This window comes from Apaloderma vittatum, unplaced genomic scaffold (assembly GCF_000703405.1).
Source record: "Apaloderma vittatum isolate BGI_N311 unplaced genomic scaffold, ASM70340v1 scaffold325, whole genome shotgun sequence".
Classification (NCBI taxonomy): domain Eukaryota; kingdom Metazoa; phylum Chordata; class Aves; order Trogoniformes; family Trogonidae; genus Apaloderma; species Apaloderma vittatum.
Genome location: NW_009718542.1, coordinates 28401 through 44287, shown reverse-complemented (window position 1 = coordinate 44287; position 15887 = coordinate 28401). Strand labels below are relative to the sequence as shown.

The window sequence follows — 15887 nt, the reverse complement described above, 5'->3', positions numbered from 1 at the left end:
GAGAAATCCCAGTACTGAAATGTCCTCCAAACTAGAGAATACTAAATATATATGTGTGTATATACATATATATACACACACACATACATATGCTGAGCGCTGGTGCTGTTGGATTGGGCTGTACTGAGTACGGTTTGGCTGCTGCTGCAGGAAATCAAGACAGCATTTTGCACTGCAGACCCCAGTGACTCTGGCTGCCAGGCATCTGCTGCCAGAGAGAAACTTTTCGGCATAATTCTTCCTAAAGCACCTGAGGCAGACTGGCCCAGACTCAAACTTGTGTAATGGGGTTTGGCTTACAAGTACAGAAGCAGTTCTGGAGCCACCCTGAATCTATTTTAACCATTGGTTCATGAGGCAAGGTGATGGAAATTGAGCAAGTATGTTGAGGGCACCAAAAAACCCCCTACAACCTGTTCATTTTAAGGGCGGCTCTTCCAAGTTGGGAAGTTTTAAGTTCAGTATGAGCAGATTTGTAATGGTCCCTGTAGGCTCTAATTACAGAAAAGGTCTTGGTTTCATTGTAGCTGTAACAGAACTTGATTTGTACCTCAGCTTTCCTGTTGGACCTATTTTCTGGAAGCTCCTCAGAAACAGCTCAACGATGTATCTGTCAAGAGCTGTTCATGCTGCTAGACACCGTGTTTGTTTTACTAAACTTCAGAACATTTAAAAAATTCTTTGAACTAGATGGAAAATGGCTTCCATTTCTTAGTAAAAAGACAAAACAAGGGAAATTATACCCTTTTGTATGTACTTAAGTGCTTCTAAGCAGCACATTACACTGCTTGTGTAATGTCCTAATAATTGTCCCAAATCTGTCAGGAGCTGGAAAGATACACCTAAAAAGCTGTAAAGTGGTGATGCTTCCACCCCCATCATCAGGTAGTTGAAAAGGCATTTATGTTCTGTAGTTAGAAACGATTTTACCCTACTACAACTCTATTTGCTTGTTATAGTTCTTCTAATATTGAGTTCCATTTAGAAGAGGGAGGAAAAAAAACGTTTTCTGCTGCTTACAGCTTCAAAAACAGTAGAGAAGAAAAACATTGTTCTCAGGATGGTATTCTCACAGCGATTTCCACCTTCCTACCTCACTGGGTTTCACTCTCTTTCTCTGAAGATACATGCCCAATAAATTAGTAAAGCACCCTTTTCTAAAACTTGAGCTTTTTATTTTCCTTCAGACATATTAGTCACCTAATGAGCATGAACACTTTGTCTGATCAAGTGAATATTCCCTGTAATCAAGAAAAAAAAATCTATTACATCTCCCCTTGCACTTTTATGAGTGAATATTATTTTTCTCAAACAACAACTTAAATAGCTCTTTCTCTGTTGGCCTCTCCAAGATACTCACATCCAAACACAATTATATGGCCATATCTGCTAGTTCTTTTGGAAAACAGCTACACTGATTTGAGGTACTGGGGGTTTACAACACCACCATACCTGAATGCAATGAATTTTTCCGGAAGCAGACAAGAAGGGGACAATCACTTTGGTGCAATGCAATAGTGTGAGAGAATACAATCTCATCAAAATGATGGAAGCTTATATAAAATTTTATAAAGACTATCTGAACTGAGGTTGCTTATGGCATAGATAAGGCCATGTAACTTTCACGACAAGAGACCCTAGAAAATTCCTCTGCTACTACAACAGTTAAGAGGATTTTTCTTAATAGTCTGACTACAAGATATTTCTTGCCTTCATTGAGAGAAATTGATCTAAAGGTCAGTTAAAGTATTTTATTTTTAATGAAAAGAAAAATACAAATGCATTTTGATGCTGTCTATCTAAGGAGGGAATGTGGGGCGAAAAATCAGCTACACTGCAATATCACTCAAGAAAACAACTGGACTCCAGAACTATTAGAATGTCGTGCTTTGTAGATCACTATGCTATTTAATAAAAATTGACACTCTTGAGCAAATGGCATTGGGGTGAAGTGTCAAATTACGTGGTGTTGCTGGGGTTGTGTTCTTTTCTAACTTAAAACTTCAGGCTCCGTGAGGCATTTGCCCAGACCAAATGTGCACGGTGCCATGGATTAACAACACGGACCCATATGGAATGTGTTCGAAGTTTTCAAGAAGTTATCCTGCCAGGCTTCATTCCTTAATGACCTTTGATACACTTTGCGTAGTGGAAAGGCAGTTGAGAATCATATCTTGTGATCATACAATTTTGGCAGCTATCAGAAGATGAAGGATGCTAGAAGTTAAGGCTTTTATCCACAAACAATGGTGTATATTAATAAACTCTATACCGTATGTACAAATGCTTTCTCTTGTATTAAAACTAACAGTATTCTGTTCACAGTGCCAATGTTTTTACAGGTAGCAATCCCACAGTACTCCAGTATTTTGGCATGGGAATCAGTAGCGCTTCGTATTTACAGAAAATGTACACATATGAATACAAATATGTTACTTGAAACAGTACTCAAAAGATAGGTCTGTTTGTGTTTCAAAGGTTTAGAGTGTACAACAACTTCCCTTTCAGTTGCGAGGGAAAAATGCTCCTTGCAAGGAGAAGATGCCCGTCTCTTATCCAAAGTGGCATAAAAATGATTACCAAAATGAGCCTTGTTACACTGGAGTTGTGTATACGGAGAGTAATGTCAGTCCAAGGTTTATAGATCTGTTGTTTAGTGCACAGAATACAAAAGTTAAAAAGGTTTCCGCTTTAAGTACTAAAATAACCAGACTCTCCTCTCTGCCTTCTGCGAGCGCTGTCTCACTCAGGCACTGTCCTCTGGATGCTGAAGATGCTGGTGGTTTCATGTGCAGCCCAGCTGCCCGCCTGGAAAGCGCATGGCGCTCTGGGCCTATATACATATGTCACAGTATGACTGACGGTAAATGAACTGGTAACCAAGAGCGCCTCCATCTCCTCTGTTCTCTCAGTAGTCCTCCCTGCTTCATGGGAGCCGTAACCAGCCCGGCTTCGGGACTGCTGACTGGGACCCCGCGTTCAGGCAGGTCAGAAGTGATGAACGGCATCAGGCATGCGCAGAATGAAGACAGGGGAGAGGAACGTGAAGGAGATCCAGAAAAGAACCCGGCAGAACTGCAGGGTTGTTCGTGAGGACCCTTACAGCTTCCGCTTTGCCATTTCTTCCCTTTCCACAGTCTTGACAACAGGCTCCGAGCTCCCCGGGACTTTGTTTGCTGCTGTGAACAAGATGGAGATAGCAGTGCTATAAGGAAAAGTGCAAAGCTGCCACTAAGGAGTCTCTTCCTTATTTAAATTCTGTTCTTGGCTGCCAGTCACTTGACCTGAGTGGACATTGCTCCTACTACTGCTGTGTTGCTTGTGGAGCAAACTCCTCCACTTGGCCTTGTTCCTCCTGAGATGGTTTAGCATATTTTCAGATAGGGGGGTGTCGCCTGTAAACTGGGCCCACCTCTCAAAGAGTGGCTCTACGATGTACGTCATGAACCCTGGGGAAACACGCAAAGGACAGCAGGTGAGGAATAAATTCATGCCATGAGTGCACTGCCCCACAGAGTGCCTCAAGAGAACATAGCAACATAAATGGCAAAAATCCAGACGAGAAATAACAATAAACCCTTAAGCAGACATCAGTTCCTTTTGAAATGCACAGCTTTTGGCCAGAACACGTGGCAAGATGTGGCTCTATTTGTACGTGCAACAGTAAAATCTGTGAGATACAGCATCCTTCTCTGAGGAGATTTCAGACTAGAAAGCAACCAGTGCTTAATCATATTTTGGTGGCAATTTTTTCTCCACAGGTATTAGAATGGCCCCCTTTTCCCCCATGCAATGTCTGTTTGTCTTTCTATTGAATATTTATCTTGGATGGGTTTCTTTTTCAACATTTTTATTTTGAATAAGAATTGTGACTCTTTGGTACCTGCAGTTCTTATTGCTAAAACAACTAGATTGGGAGTGGTGTGGGAGGGAAGTAAAGTTTCTCTTTGAGCTTGTGTGTACTGAGATAACTATGGTTAGAAGACAATGAAACTAATACTTACCGATCTGTATGCTTGGTACTGTATCCTTCTGCTGATTACAAAGTGGGCTTATTTCCAGTTGCAATTTTTGTTCCAGGTCACCTGCAGAAAAAAAAAAAAACAACCAAGAGGAAATAATTTTGTGACACTTTTCTTGCTTCTCCATACCTATGCCAGACTCTTATAGTAACTGCATATGTGTGGACAGAAGTAGGTTTTGGACTTTTTAGGTATCCGAGAAACTGAGTATCTATGCAAATAAAAAAATCTAAGGAAAGATGATTTTTGAATAATCATTAAATCTGAGCACTTAAGTGTTCTGAGAACACAACACTTTATAAGCATTGCAAAGATGCTGACAAAAAGGCAGTAGAAACTACTGCAGATGCAGAATGGTCACACAAGACAGTCTTCTGTCTTCTCCAAGACAGGAGATGTTTTTTTATATGCTTAAAGGTAATCAATAGCAATGATGATCTGTATGCTGGAGTGGTCACAGAGGAGCATGGGGGCTGGATTTAAGAATTAAGACAGAAAAAGAGCTCAGGGAGTCTCATTTACCCGTTGCCATCCAGCTGGAGATACCGCACCTCCCCACATAGGCATTAGTCCATGCAAAAAGTGCTGTAAGTGAGTTAGGTTTGGGGTTGTTTGATTTTTTTAATCAAACATGCTCTCTGTGAATGCAATACATTCATTCTATGTGATTGTCAACCCTCTCTGAGACATGGCCAGGTACCTCATGTGCTGCATGAGGTACAGAACCCTTCCTGGCTACAGCGTAGGAGGGAAGGGAGACAGTGCGCAAGCTAAGATGTGCCACTTGCCCTCAGACAATAATATTTGATCCATTTGATTTACTAATAAAGACGCAGTTTGGGCTGATTATGCAAAACTTTCCCATGAGTAAGATGGACCTGCTAGATCAGTCAAAACACTGTATTTAACCCATAAAGAAACACTTTGTTTTAAATCCACTGGTTTTGTTTAAACGCTCTTTTCTCACTATGAATAGACAGTCTTGACTTAAATACTATCGTGCTACTTGGGCTCTATAGTCCCATATGAAATATCACGTGCATTTTTAAGCCTTGCCTTCCTTCTCTCTGCAGCACGCAATTTCTTCCTAAATGTGAAGAGACTATTTTCAGTTTTAATTAGATATTTAAAAAACACCAGGGAAACGTTTTTAGCTACACATACAACCAAAAGGAACAATTCAACAAAACTGAGACAGTTTGTCCCGTTTCCAAATGTGCTGATTTTGACTGTACTCTTCTCCTCCTTTGGGTACAAGGAGGTAGAGAGGTCTACAGTTAACATTTTAAAGTGATAATGGTATCTAAATACATTCTATTTAATACTGGGTTTTGTATCACTTGCCAGGATTATACAGCCACCAGTGATAGTCAGACCACAGTTTCTGTATATTCTCCCACATGAAAAGCTCTTTTTCTCCCTGTTATACTTCTAACTAGTCTTATATGCTCCAGGATCCCCTTTCAATATTTTAGATATTATACTAATAAATCTTGAGTCTTGGGGAAAAAAAGCTTATGTTTGTAAGAGCTGAGTGTGCTGTCTGTCTCAGCATGGTCCTTCAACACATCAAAGTGAGGTATCACACAAATGGGGACCTGTCCTCATGAGCTGGGTATTGATTAAGCCTTGACTATACTTCTGACTCAATAAACCTGGCAAGTTGCTTATGTTGCTTCAAAAGCATCAAAGACACGTCATTATCTTAAACTGACATTGGCTGAAAATTAATTTGCTGACCTTGTTCTGGACTAACTGTACCAGGTATGAGCTTGGATATAGCTTAATTTAGTAGAGCAAACAATTTTACATGAAATGAGAACTTCATTGTGTGCTCTTCCAGTGTTTGCACCACTTGCCTTCAGCTCTCAGGATGCTTTGAACAAAGAATTTAGCAGTGATTAAACTCTGCTGCACCCTGTGTTGTAGCACAGCATGACCTTGCCTATGCAGATAGAGCCAAATGGTGTAATTAATGTGTTTCAAAAAATAACCCTGCCTGACTGCGCTCTCTGCAGGGGTCTGAAAACGTTTGCAAAAGGTTCTAGCCGAGCTTTGGCCCTTTCAACTACATGCTGAGAAGTGCATTTGAACCCTTTCCCTGCATTTATAGGCAGAAGAATGCATCACGTTTGGGAAACAGTGAAGGTAAGGCTCCCATTGGACTTGGAGTGGGAGCACGAAGAGCAGGATGGAACACAGCGGACAGCACTAGGATTTTGGTGCAGTGTAGCCCCGGTGCCACTCCAGCTCAGAAACACCAACGGTGACTGGAGGGTTCTCGGAGTCCAGCAGTGGGCTCTCCAGCCGAACTCAAGCATTGTGGCACAGCAGAGCCCCACCCCCGGCCTGACGCTGCTACGCAGGCAGCGATGACCGCAAAGTACTTGCTGCTCTTCTACCCCTTCCCACTTTTCAAACGAGGCAGGGCGTCTCTTCAACAGCTCGTTCCTGAGGGACATTTCAAGGCAAACCAGGTAGGCTGAATGCTACCTCTACCTTGCCACACAAAAAACCTGAAAAGCTGAGGTGAAAAGGGCTGACCTTGCCGGTAAAACTCTTCGCAGACCCGCTCGCTCCACTGTTTGCTCAGATCCCAGAGCCGGCAAGGGTTGCAAATGTCAGCGCACTTGAGTGCAATCTGAAAGCAAAGAAGAAAAGTAGCAGTGAGGAAAGAAAGTTATTGTCTCGCAGTGCTTCAGCACTAAGCCTGCAGTCATGGAACTCCCAAGCCTCACCAGCAATGCTGGGAATGGTTAAGATCACCTTTTAGAGACTCAGCGTTACCCAAATACGCCTTTTGAGGAAAGAGCATTTATTTAAGCCGCAAACAAAACCTTCATTCAGCCCTCTGCTTTACTGTAGCGAGAACAAGAGGAGGGCCAAATTCCAAGGCTGCAAAGTGTTTTGGATATTCCTTGCAAGGAATAAGCCAACAAAAGCCTCAGGCTGGCTCCTGCTGACTGCCTGGCTCAGCATCCACAGCTGATGATAGGGAAGGGAAGAGCCAAGCTGGTGTATTTGGGCATCATTTCTCTGCGGTCTCAGTGAATGACCTTGCATCTCACTTCAATTAGACTTCATCTTAAACGTCTGCATATTTTTTGTTTGCAAAGCCAAGCACAGGGCTCTCCACACTGCCCCTGGCTTGGTTTCACCTAGTTAACTAGTACTTTTTAAATGCTTTACAAGGGAACAAGTACAGGAGGGCAAGAGATTTTTTTAAATCGAGTCACTGCTTCAGAAAAGTAAACCATGCAATAGTCTGTCTTATTGCCTTCAAATGAGATGCCATATGCCTTGTTTCTTCACAGATTGAACTCAGCCTAACAGAGGTCAGAAATCTTTCTGGCACTCAGAAGGAAAACAAGAAACATTTCCTTTATAAATTCAGACCTGTGAACTGGAGGAGGGAAGTCTCCAAGTCACTTTTCTCTCTTGATTAAATTGATTAGCCTTCATGTTACCATCTACTACATGGACCTTTCACACATTCTTTAACTTTATCAAGATTTCTTGGTATTTTTTCTTTTCTTCTTCCACAACTAATCCACCAGATAATTAAATCTCACCACGTCCGCGCCCTCATTTCTATCTTCAAGAAAGCGCATAACAAACCTTTTGCCATAACTGAGCTCTGTAATCCCTCTGCCTTTGGCATTTGCACAACTTTATTGCCTAATCTGTCCAGAAATACGGTAAGTCCATCATCTTGCCCTGCATGGTCCATGCAGGAATCTGACAGAAGACTGTTTGATGGAGGACAGGCAACCAGACTACTACATTTCCCACGCTGCTGGAGCGGGAAGAATTAACAAGATCAGCACTTCTTTCCTTGCAAAGGTCACCTTTCCTGTAACCTCAACAAAGTGATAACATGTAGATGTTTGTTTTATAAATTATAATGATTACTTAAAATCCTTTACAGAGTGAAATTAATGTGATTTCTCCAGAGAAGCATGTATATGCAGCTACTTCAATCACAATAATGCTTTAATAGGTAGAGGTTTATTCTGAAAAGCCTGTTGATGACTGCAGCTTAGCTGGAAGAACCAGACTGAATCTATTTGCTTTTAAAATAAAGTATGGCTTCTTCATTAGCAGGGCAGATCCACCAGAGAAGCACCTACTGCCATGGCAACAGCTGTCTCTGCAGAGGCAGTTTCTGCACATCCATCACAGGAACAGGACTTAGGCATCTGATATCAGGGTGTCTTGGAAAGAACACCAACAAGCGGGCTCTCCCACACGGTGCTAGAAGAGAGACTATAATCAAAGCATTACCTGGCAAGAGAAGCAGTGATCTGGAAATAAAATCATTAACAGTTTATCTTCATTTCTCAGCATTTGACACTTTCCTCTATCTGTTGCATTCGCAGCTTTTTTAACTCAAGGAAATCACATAAGGATTTACTGGAGGCACCTTATGCTTTCCTGACATGCCAAGTGGCAGAAGAAAAGTGTTTGTGGTGACAGGTAAGGAGATGCTAATGTTCAGACATATTATTGCACACTACTTAACATGCAGATAGGAAGTACTGTATCTTGAAAAATTAATTAAAAAAAATAGTGGAAAATTATTTTTTTAAGTTACCTGAAGCATAAAATGTCTGTCTTGTGCATTCTCCAGCCTCAAATCTTGATTGTCAAGGTGAGATTTCAGACGGATCAAGAACTCATTCTGCCTATTGATGTCTGTTGCCAAGATCAGGGAGCCCAACTGCTGCTCGATGTCCTGTCTGCAATTAAGAAAAATAAGCCCCTTCAGTCATGGAACTGTTGAACATGAATAGCTCAAAACAACCTGCTAGGGAACATAGTTGACATAAATCTTCCTCTTCTTTTATGGATCCCATCTGATTTGTTTGGTTAGTTTCTGCTAGGTTTGCAGGCTACAACTGTTCTAGCTGCCTAAACAGGTTCAGGACAAATAGGTAATGTAGAAGAAAAATGCTTGTCGGCATAGATGGTTTTGAAAGCTTCTGAAAAGTGTAAAAAAAACCCCCAAACAACAACAAAAACACCAGCAGCATGACACATCTAGAAAAATGCTCATGTTACTTCAGCTGCTCAGAGCTGGGTGGTGAATACTGCAACTTTGAAGTTGCAGTTAAAGTTGTGAAGGATTGGACTGAAGTCCTTTAGAGTACAAATGAAGTTGTTGGTTTGATGCTTGGAGGGACACAGAGCTTATCTCTTCCAGCTAACTGGTTTGTATTTTTGGTAAGGCCCCCCTTGGTGGGAGTAATGCTGCACAAAACCACGAGGTAAAAAGTTAGCATCAACTTGGCCAAAGTGCTCATGTTGCTGCTGAAGATGATGAAGACTGAACCATGCCTTCTCAGTCAGGTGTGGAAGTCCTGAGCAGTCTCGATGCTACTTGATTAATCATTTGTCTCTATACTTCATGCTTTTTAATCACTTTTTAATCTATGCAAAATGAAAAATGCCAACAAGGGATCCAAGGAGGTCCACTCCTGCTGGGTCTCCCAGTGTTCCTGGCACTGACAGTAGCCATTCCTGTGCTGCATGGTCTTAGAAAACACCTGTGCTATATAACTTTTTCTCATGATTTCACACTGGCACCAAGAGAGGGCAGGAAGTTCAGCCTGCTCTGAAGCCTGGGCCTCTTCTCTTTGCCAGTGCCCTTTTAAGAAGAGCGAAGGAAGCCACGGACTAGTGCCAGTGATGCAGCAGACACTTACGTCACCTCCTTGGGCAGATGCGCGAGGAGGCGTGACTCTCGAAGCATGCCTATCGTAGACCGCCAGTGATGATTTTCCAGCACTGAAACGTTCTAGGGAGGAATAAAAGGAACGCATTCAAGGATTAGGAGGGTACCCATGGTACAAATACAGATTTGCCGTATCATGTGGTGCCTAGAGCTGGTTGGAAGTGCTGTAACATGAGCCTAAAGCACGTGCTTTTTTAGCCACCTCGGATTTGAGGAACTGGTCTAGATTTCTGTAGTTAAGGGCCTTGTGCTTCTAGGTTTCCAAGCTAAGGTCAGCCCTAGAGACCTGCTGTTCTACAGTTTTTGAGTCCTGCTGTGAACAGAGGAGCTAATCTCATCTGAGTGGGAGGTAGCTTGCATTCTAACAGATTTAATAACAAATGAATTAAAGCACAAGTGCACAATTATGTTTTTACCTCCTACTGATCCCACGTTGACTTCTCACCTTCTACAGTTTGAACATAGAGCAGACAAGAAAAAGAAAACTAAACTGCCAAATTTCCCTTGGCGCCAGGGAAGTCGAAGCTGCCTGGAGCTGCTCAGTGAAAACAAGAGGAGCATCAGTATCACTGAGCATCTGCAGGTTTCAGCAAAAAATTTTCAGTCCTTTTTGTTCGTTTGCTCCTAATCAAGTGGAACCAAAGTTAGGTTGGAAGAAATTCCTAGGGAACAGAAACCCAGCTTTCTAGGTTGTATGTAAATTACAAGAAATCGGGTCTCTTGCGTCTTTATACTACTATCCTAAAACATGTTGCATTTGCCAATCACCACTTGTTTAGTTCACAGAGTACTTTCTACCACTGGACGCCACAGAAATGTCGCCTGTTCAGAAACCTCTAATGCAATTGTTCCAATTCAGGAAAGCATCTGCTTGCTGCAGAAAAGCAGCCTGGCAGACCACCCCTCCAGTGAGGGGGCACAGTCATCAGTTATCCACATCTGATATCCGCATCTGATCCCTGTTGTGGGCAGTTTCTTGCTTTTGCAGTAGACAAGCACTGGAGTAAAAAACAAACAACAACAAAAAACCAAACACAACCAAACCTTTCCGGCATGTAGCAAAGCAAGGACTCCACCCTGTCGCTGCCAAGTGGGAAACTAGAGTTAGAAACCTCTCTCTGGCCACTGTTAACCTCTGTCTCCCTTCTGCACAGTCCCACAGCTCTGAGGAGCAGCCACAGTTGTGCTGCCTTTCCTGCTGGATGGGATGCACAGCTTCCACTTCTCCAAGAGGGATTGAACAGTATTTTCCCCCTCAAGGCTTCTCCACCTTCCTTTGTCATCCTGTAATATCTAATGACTGTTGAAACACTAAACATTGCCAGTAGCCAAGATCCAATTTGCATTTTGATCACCTTGACAGTATTTTTCTTGAAATTCTGTGCCCAGAATTAGTGCAAAGGTAAGAGTACAAATAGGACTGACTTCCTATTACAATATTTTCTGCAGTTCTGTTGCTTTTGAAGTCACACCATCACTGATAAGTTGTTTTGGTATTCTCTGGGCACTTTTTTGCTTTTTGTTTTTGTTTTGTTTTGTTTCTGTATTAGAAATCAGGGATACTGGGAGAAAAACAAAATAAAAGCAACACCAAAAGTTTCCATTCATGCAGAGACAAAGTCCTTTTCCTTGGAAGAGCTGACAGACTCACAACTCCACATCAGCTACGAAATATCTAAATTACTTTTGACAGCAATTCTGTTAGTTAGCCAACATAAATTTCCCTCTTCCTTTGCTTAAATACATCACGATGGACTTTTGCAACCCTGCGCTCTGACCAAGAAAAATAAGGGAATGTAACATGATGTAAAACCAGATTTTATTGCTTCTTTCACCTCCCCAGTCTTGAAGCTGAATCCTGGTCCCAACAGCCACACCAAATCCATAGTCTGCCATCCTCCTACCCTAAGGTAAATCAGACAAATCCTGCCTGACCTTCGGTTTTTGGGAAGGCATATACTCCTTTAAGACAGTGCCTGCATACACAGCTCCTGTGGCCCAGCTCTGACTACACCCTTGAAACATCCTGACTGGGGAGATCCCCCTTGGAGCACCTTGGGCACCTGTGTGCCCCCACGTCCCTTCCAGCATGGCAGCATTACCTGCTGAGAGGAGGGAATCATAGAATCATAGAATGCGTTGGGCTGGAAGGGACCTTTAAAGGTCATCTAGTCCAACCCCCTGCAGTGACTGAGGACATCCTCAATTAGATCAGGTTGCTCAGAGCCCCACCACCAAGGCATGACACTCCATGGATGCAGTTGTGCTTTGGCCATGCTGAAGGCCAGCCAGAACAGGCCTGAGCACGCAGGCATCCAAAAACTTTCTCGTATCCAACTAACAGTTACTCAAAGGAGAAAGCAAACTCAGGTATCCATCCATCCATCCATCCATCCCAGAGCATTTCCACTATAGCAGCAAATTTCTGCTGCTATAGGGAGAACTTAAACCAAAGCTGCTGCACTGTCTTGTTTCCCACACTTAAAGGACATGGAGCAGGGAAAAAGAAAGGTCAAGTTAACAAGCAATAACTGAGCATGAAAGTCATATGACTCTTAAATGCAAGCAGCCAGAATTCCTGAAGCTGCTGCCAACAATTAATAGAGTCAGCTATTCCACTTAGGAACACTCTGCGGCCTTATTAAGACTAATTGCCGTGAGCTATCTGATTGCCCAGGCTGGTGGGGAGATAACCCGTGCAGGGAAAAGTCTATGTGCTGGCTTGCAGACTGGGATTCTCAGCTCTGCTTCTCTAATTTCCTTTGGGTTTGTTTTTTTTTTTTTTTCAAAAAACTGAGTAGCGCAGGTTTTTTTAAAGTCTGCATGATAGGAAGCCTCTGTCATATCTACTGTCTAAAACTAATGGATTGCTGTAACACAGACTTCAGGACTGCAAGTTAAAAAATGGTTTTTACTTAGACTACCACAAATCTCAAATCTGTGCCTTTCCTTGAGCCATTCAAACGACAGCACTCAACATAAGCATTTGGAAAAGAATAATTTGAAGAGAGGAAGACTTGCTATTAACTAGGTACAGAGAAAACTTCAGTTTTAATTCAGAGTGGGAGGGAAGCTAAATTTTGTTCAATTTGGTCACATATTCTTAGTCACTAAGCAGTTGGTTTAACTAAACAACGTTAAATACCGGAAAATTATACTTTAATTAGAAATGTTGCTTTTAAGGAAGACTGCAGAGCAGAACTGTCTTATCTGATGCTCAAAATGTATTTTCCTAATTCTAGTACATATACATTTATATTAAAGTTGCAAAGTGTTCTTTCATAGATTTCTGAAACCTGTTTTGTACTACAGATGTCGTCGTATGTGATCACTTCTAAACTATTACCCTTCATTTAAAAAACAAAGATAGATCTCAACTCTATTACTGAAGTTAAAAAACATTTTATTTTTATCAATGCCATTTGTTTTTAGGAACTTCATAAATAATTTTCAGCAACACAGAGTTTCTTTTTTAAAAAAAATGCAGTATGACTTTTTCTGGTGTTATGTGTGATGGTAATTTTGGATAACTACAAGGATACTCAGTAACTACAAGGCAGGATTGCAGCTGGCTCAGTAACCTTGAATTGCATGTTGCTTTCAGTCAAAAGAAAGGGAAATAATATTGGATAAGCCCAATGTATCAACCAGAATTTAAGTTAATTGCAACTTTTAAGACTACAGACACCTAAGACAATGATTCTCAAGGAACAATAAAGCTTTCATTTTTCACTTTAGTGGCCAACGAAAGTTAGAAACAAAGTCTTCATCACACCATGAGGAATGCTGTTGTGCTCCTCAAAGAAGAAATCAGTGACCTCCAGATCCCTGTCATCACCTTCTACACTCTCAACTGTCTTTGTAATGCTGGAGACTTGAATATGACACTTCTGTTTCTGTGGAAAGTTATGGTGCCTCACATGCAATAGACTCTCACGGAAATTATCCTGCAGATCACAAAAATATGTCTTTCATCATAAAATGCAGATTTGTTTTGAAAATAAATATTGAAAGACCTGAACTCCTCAGTGATGACACCTATCTTCCTGAAACATGATTCTCTTCATATATGCACTTCAGAAGCTGCCAAACATTTTGCATCTTTGTCAAATACTGACTGACCTTGTTTTGGAAAAACCTGTTTTCCCAGATGATTCAAATGTAAAATTCTAACTTCAATGTACAAACAATCAAGAGCAAAGAGATGCCATAAATAGATAACCCTTGATCTCATCTACCACTGCCTCAGTGACCGGTGACAGATGACCGATGATTGTCTGCTGTGTTAAAACTCGATTTTGTTTGGTCATTTTTCTGATTAGTCCCGGCAGTTCTGTGGCTCTGCTACTGAAAAACCAAACCCCTAGAACTTTTTTGTTTCAGTTTCAAGCACATGTTAAAATACTAATCTTCAGAAGAATATCATCTGCTGTTTTAAAGACTATTCACTGAATCTAAATCTTTTGACTAAAAACATTCTCAGCAAAACGTCTTCCCTTATTTTTATTGGCATCCATGTACTCTATATTACTAAAATCTTCAGAAACAATCTGTGATTGATTTCAGATAAAATAATATAAAGTCAAACTTGCCAGCGAACGTCCCTAAACAGGATACTTAAAAATCACATATGCTGTTGAAAGATCGCATTTACTTTGTTATCACTGCCTTTTCTAACAAACACCTGAAAGTACATTCAAGCCCAGTTAGCTGAGCAGAAACTACCTCTCCAAGATCATATTACTATATTTTAGCAACATTTCTTTCAGGTTAACCTAATTATGTATTATTGTTTCCCACTACTAATTTGAGAAGGAGTTGTTTGTATCTTTTCATAGGACAAGGGTTTTTATGGAATGGCTCTACCCAATCCTCTTTAAAAGATCCTTAACATAACCCTTCTGAAGTCCCCTGGCTTAGTCCCCTGGCTCTTCTCCTTCCCCATCCAGCTGCCCTGACGTTCAGAAAAACGTGGAGCAAAATGCACTAGACATGCATGTGTATGACTTAATAAGCTGCATTAGCTTGTGATGAGGCCAGTCTGAAAGTTTTGAGCATCACAACACTCTGGGTGGGGGGGTCCCACAGTGCAGCTCACGGGGGAAAACGAGAGAGAATCTCTTCTCAAGCAGTAGACACATCACAGCAAGCTCGCCATTTGCTAAGTATTTGTAAAAAAGTACGTAGCTATTAGTGAGGAGTCTTCTTCAGTTACATTAATCTTTAATTTGAGATATTCTGTTTCTCTCATCTTATTATAACAGCTGAAGTTGACTCTTCCAAAGCCTAAAAATCAATACCATCTCCATTTACTATCTATGAATTACTAGTAGAGCAACCAAAATCATTGCTGGCATTGCTCTGGCACATGCATGTCAGTATAATGTAAATACTAGAGATGTGCATATATAATAACAGATATATGAATGTAAAGATTATATACATAGGACAATTGTAGATAAAGTCCAGAGTGACAGTGATTACCACGGATCAAAACTACAAATATATTCAAAACAGACCACAAAAATCAGGGCAGGATGGGTGGATGTATACCAGGTGAAGGACAACTCTATAGTTATCCTAGGCTTATGTTTCTCTCCAAGATCTTTTACCAGCTGTGTTCAGAAGCAGGATCTGGTCTAGATAGCCTGTGGTGTGACCTACAGTGGTTGTTTTTAAGTCCTTTATTTATAACTCCAGGCATGTTTGTGCAAATATCTACAACTTTTTCTTTGGTTTCCTCTAAATATATATTTTTTTTTAAATTGCAGTATCCATTAAGTGCTTAATTTTACTAGAGTCACATGAATCAAAAGTTTCTTTTAATGAAATATCGATGCGGAACATGCTTGCTGCTTACTTGCTCACTGAAGGGAGATAAAGTACAAATTGTCTCGACATGATTTAAAAACTCCTACCCAGAGCTTCCTTACCCTAGATGATCTACAGCAGAAGTAACCCAGGCAACCGATTTGGCTTAAGTGTCCTCAACAAAATCTGACATTTCCACCTTCTTTCTCATGCATGTCAGCTTTGCAGTAAGAAGAGACACCCAGTGAGGAGCTTAACAGATATCGTCCAGACTCTAAAGAGCAGGTTGATTAGATCAACACCCCTGTGCCTCCAGATTT

At 41.2% G+C, this 15887-nt stretch overlaps 1 protein-coding gene across 1 annotated transcript in view; it reads right to left on the bottom strand.

Annotated features, from left to right (window-relative positions):
* Nucleotides 1-2691: 2691 nt before the first annotated feature.
* Nucleotides 2692-15887, bottom strand: part of PDE7B (phosphodiesterase 7B) — a gene marked incomplete at its 5' end in the record, with an annotated part of 34533 nt that continues 21337 nt past the window's right edge. Inside the window, 5 exons of the mRNA XM_009870269.1 lie at nt 2692-3449; nt 4005-4085; nt 6567-6663; nt 8617-8761; nt 9728-9819. Coding sequence (XP_009868571.1) covers nt 3232-3449; nt 4005-4085; nt 6567-6663; nt 8617-8761; nt 9728-9819 — 633 coding nt within the window. The remainder of the gene's footprint in view (nt 3450-4004; nt 4086-6566; nt 6664-8616; nt 8762-9727; nt 9820-15887) is intronic.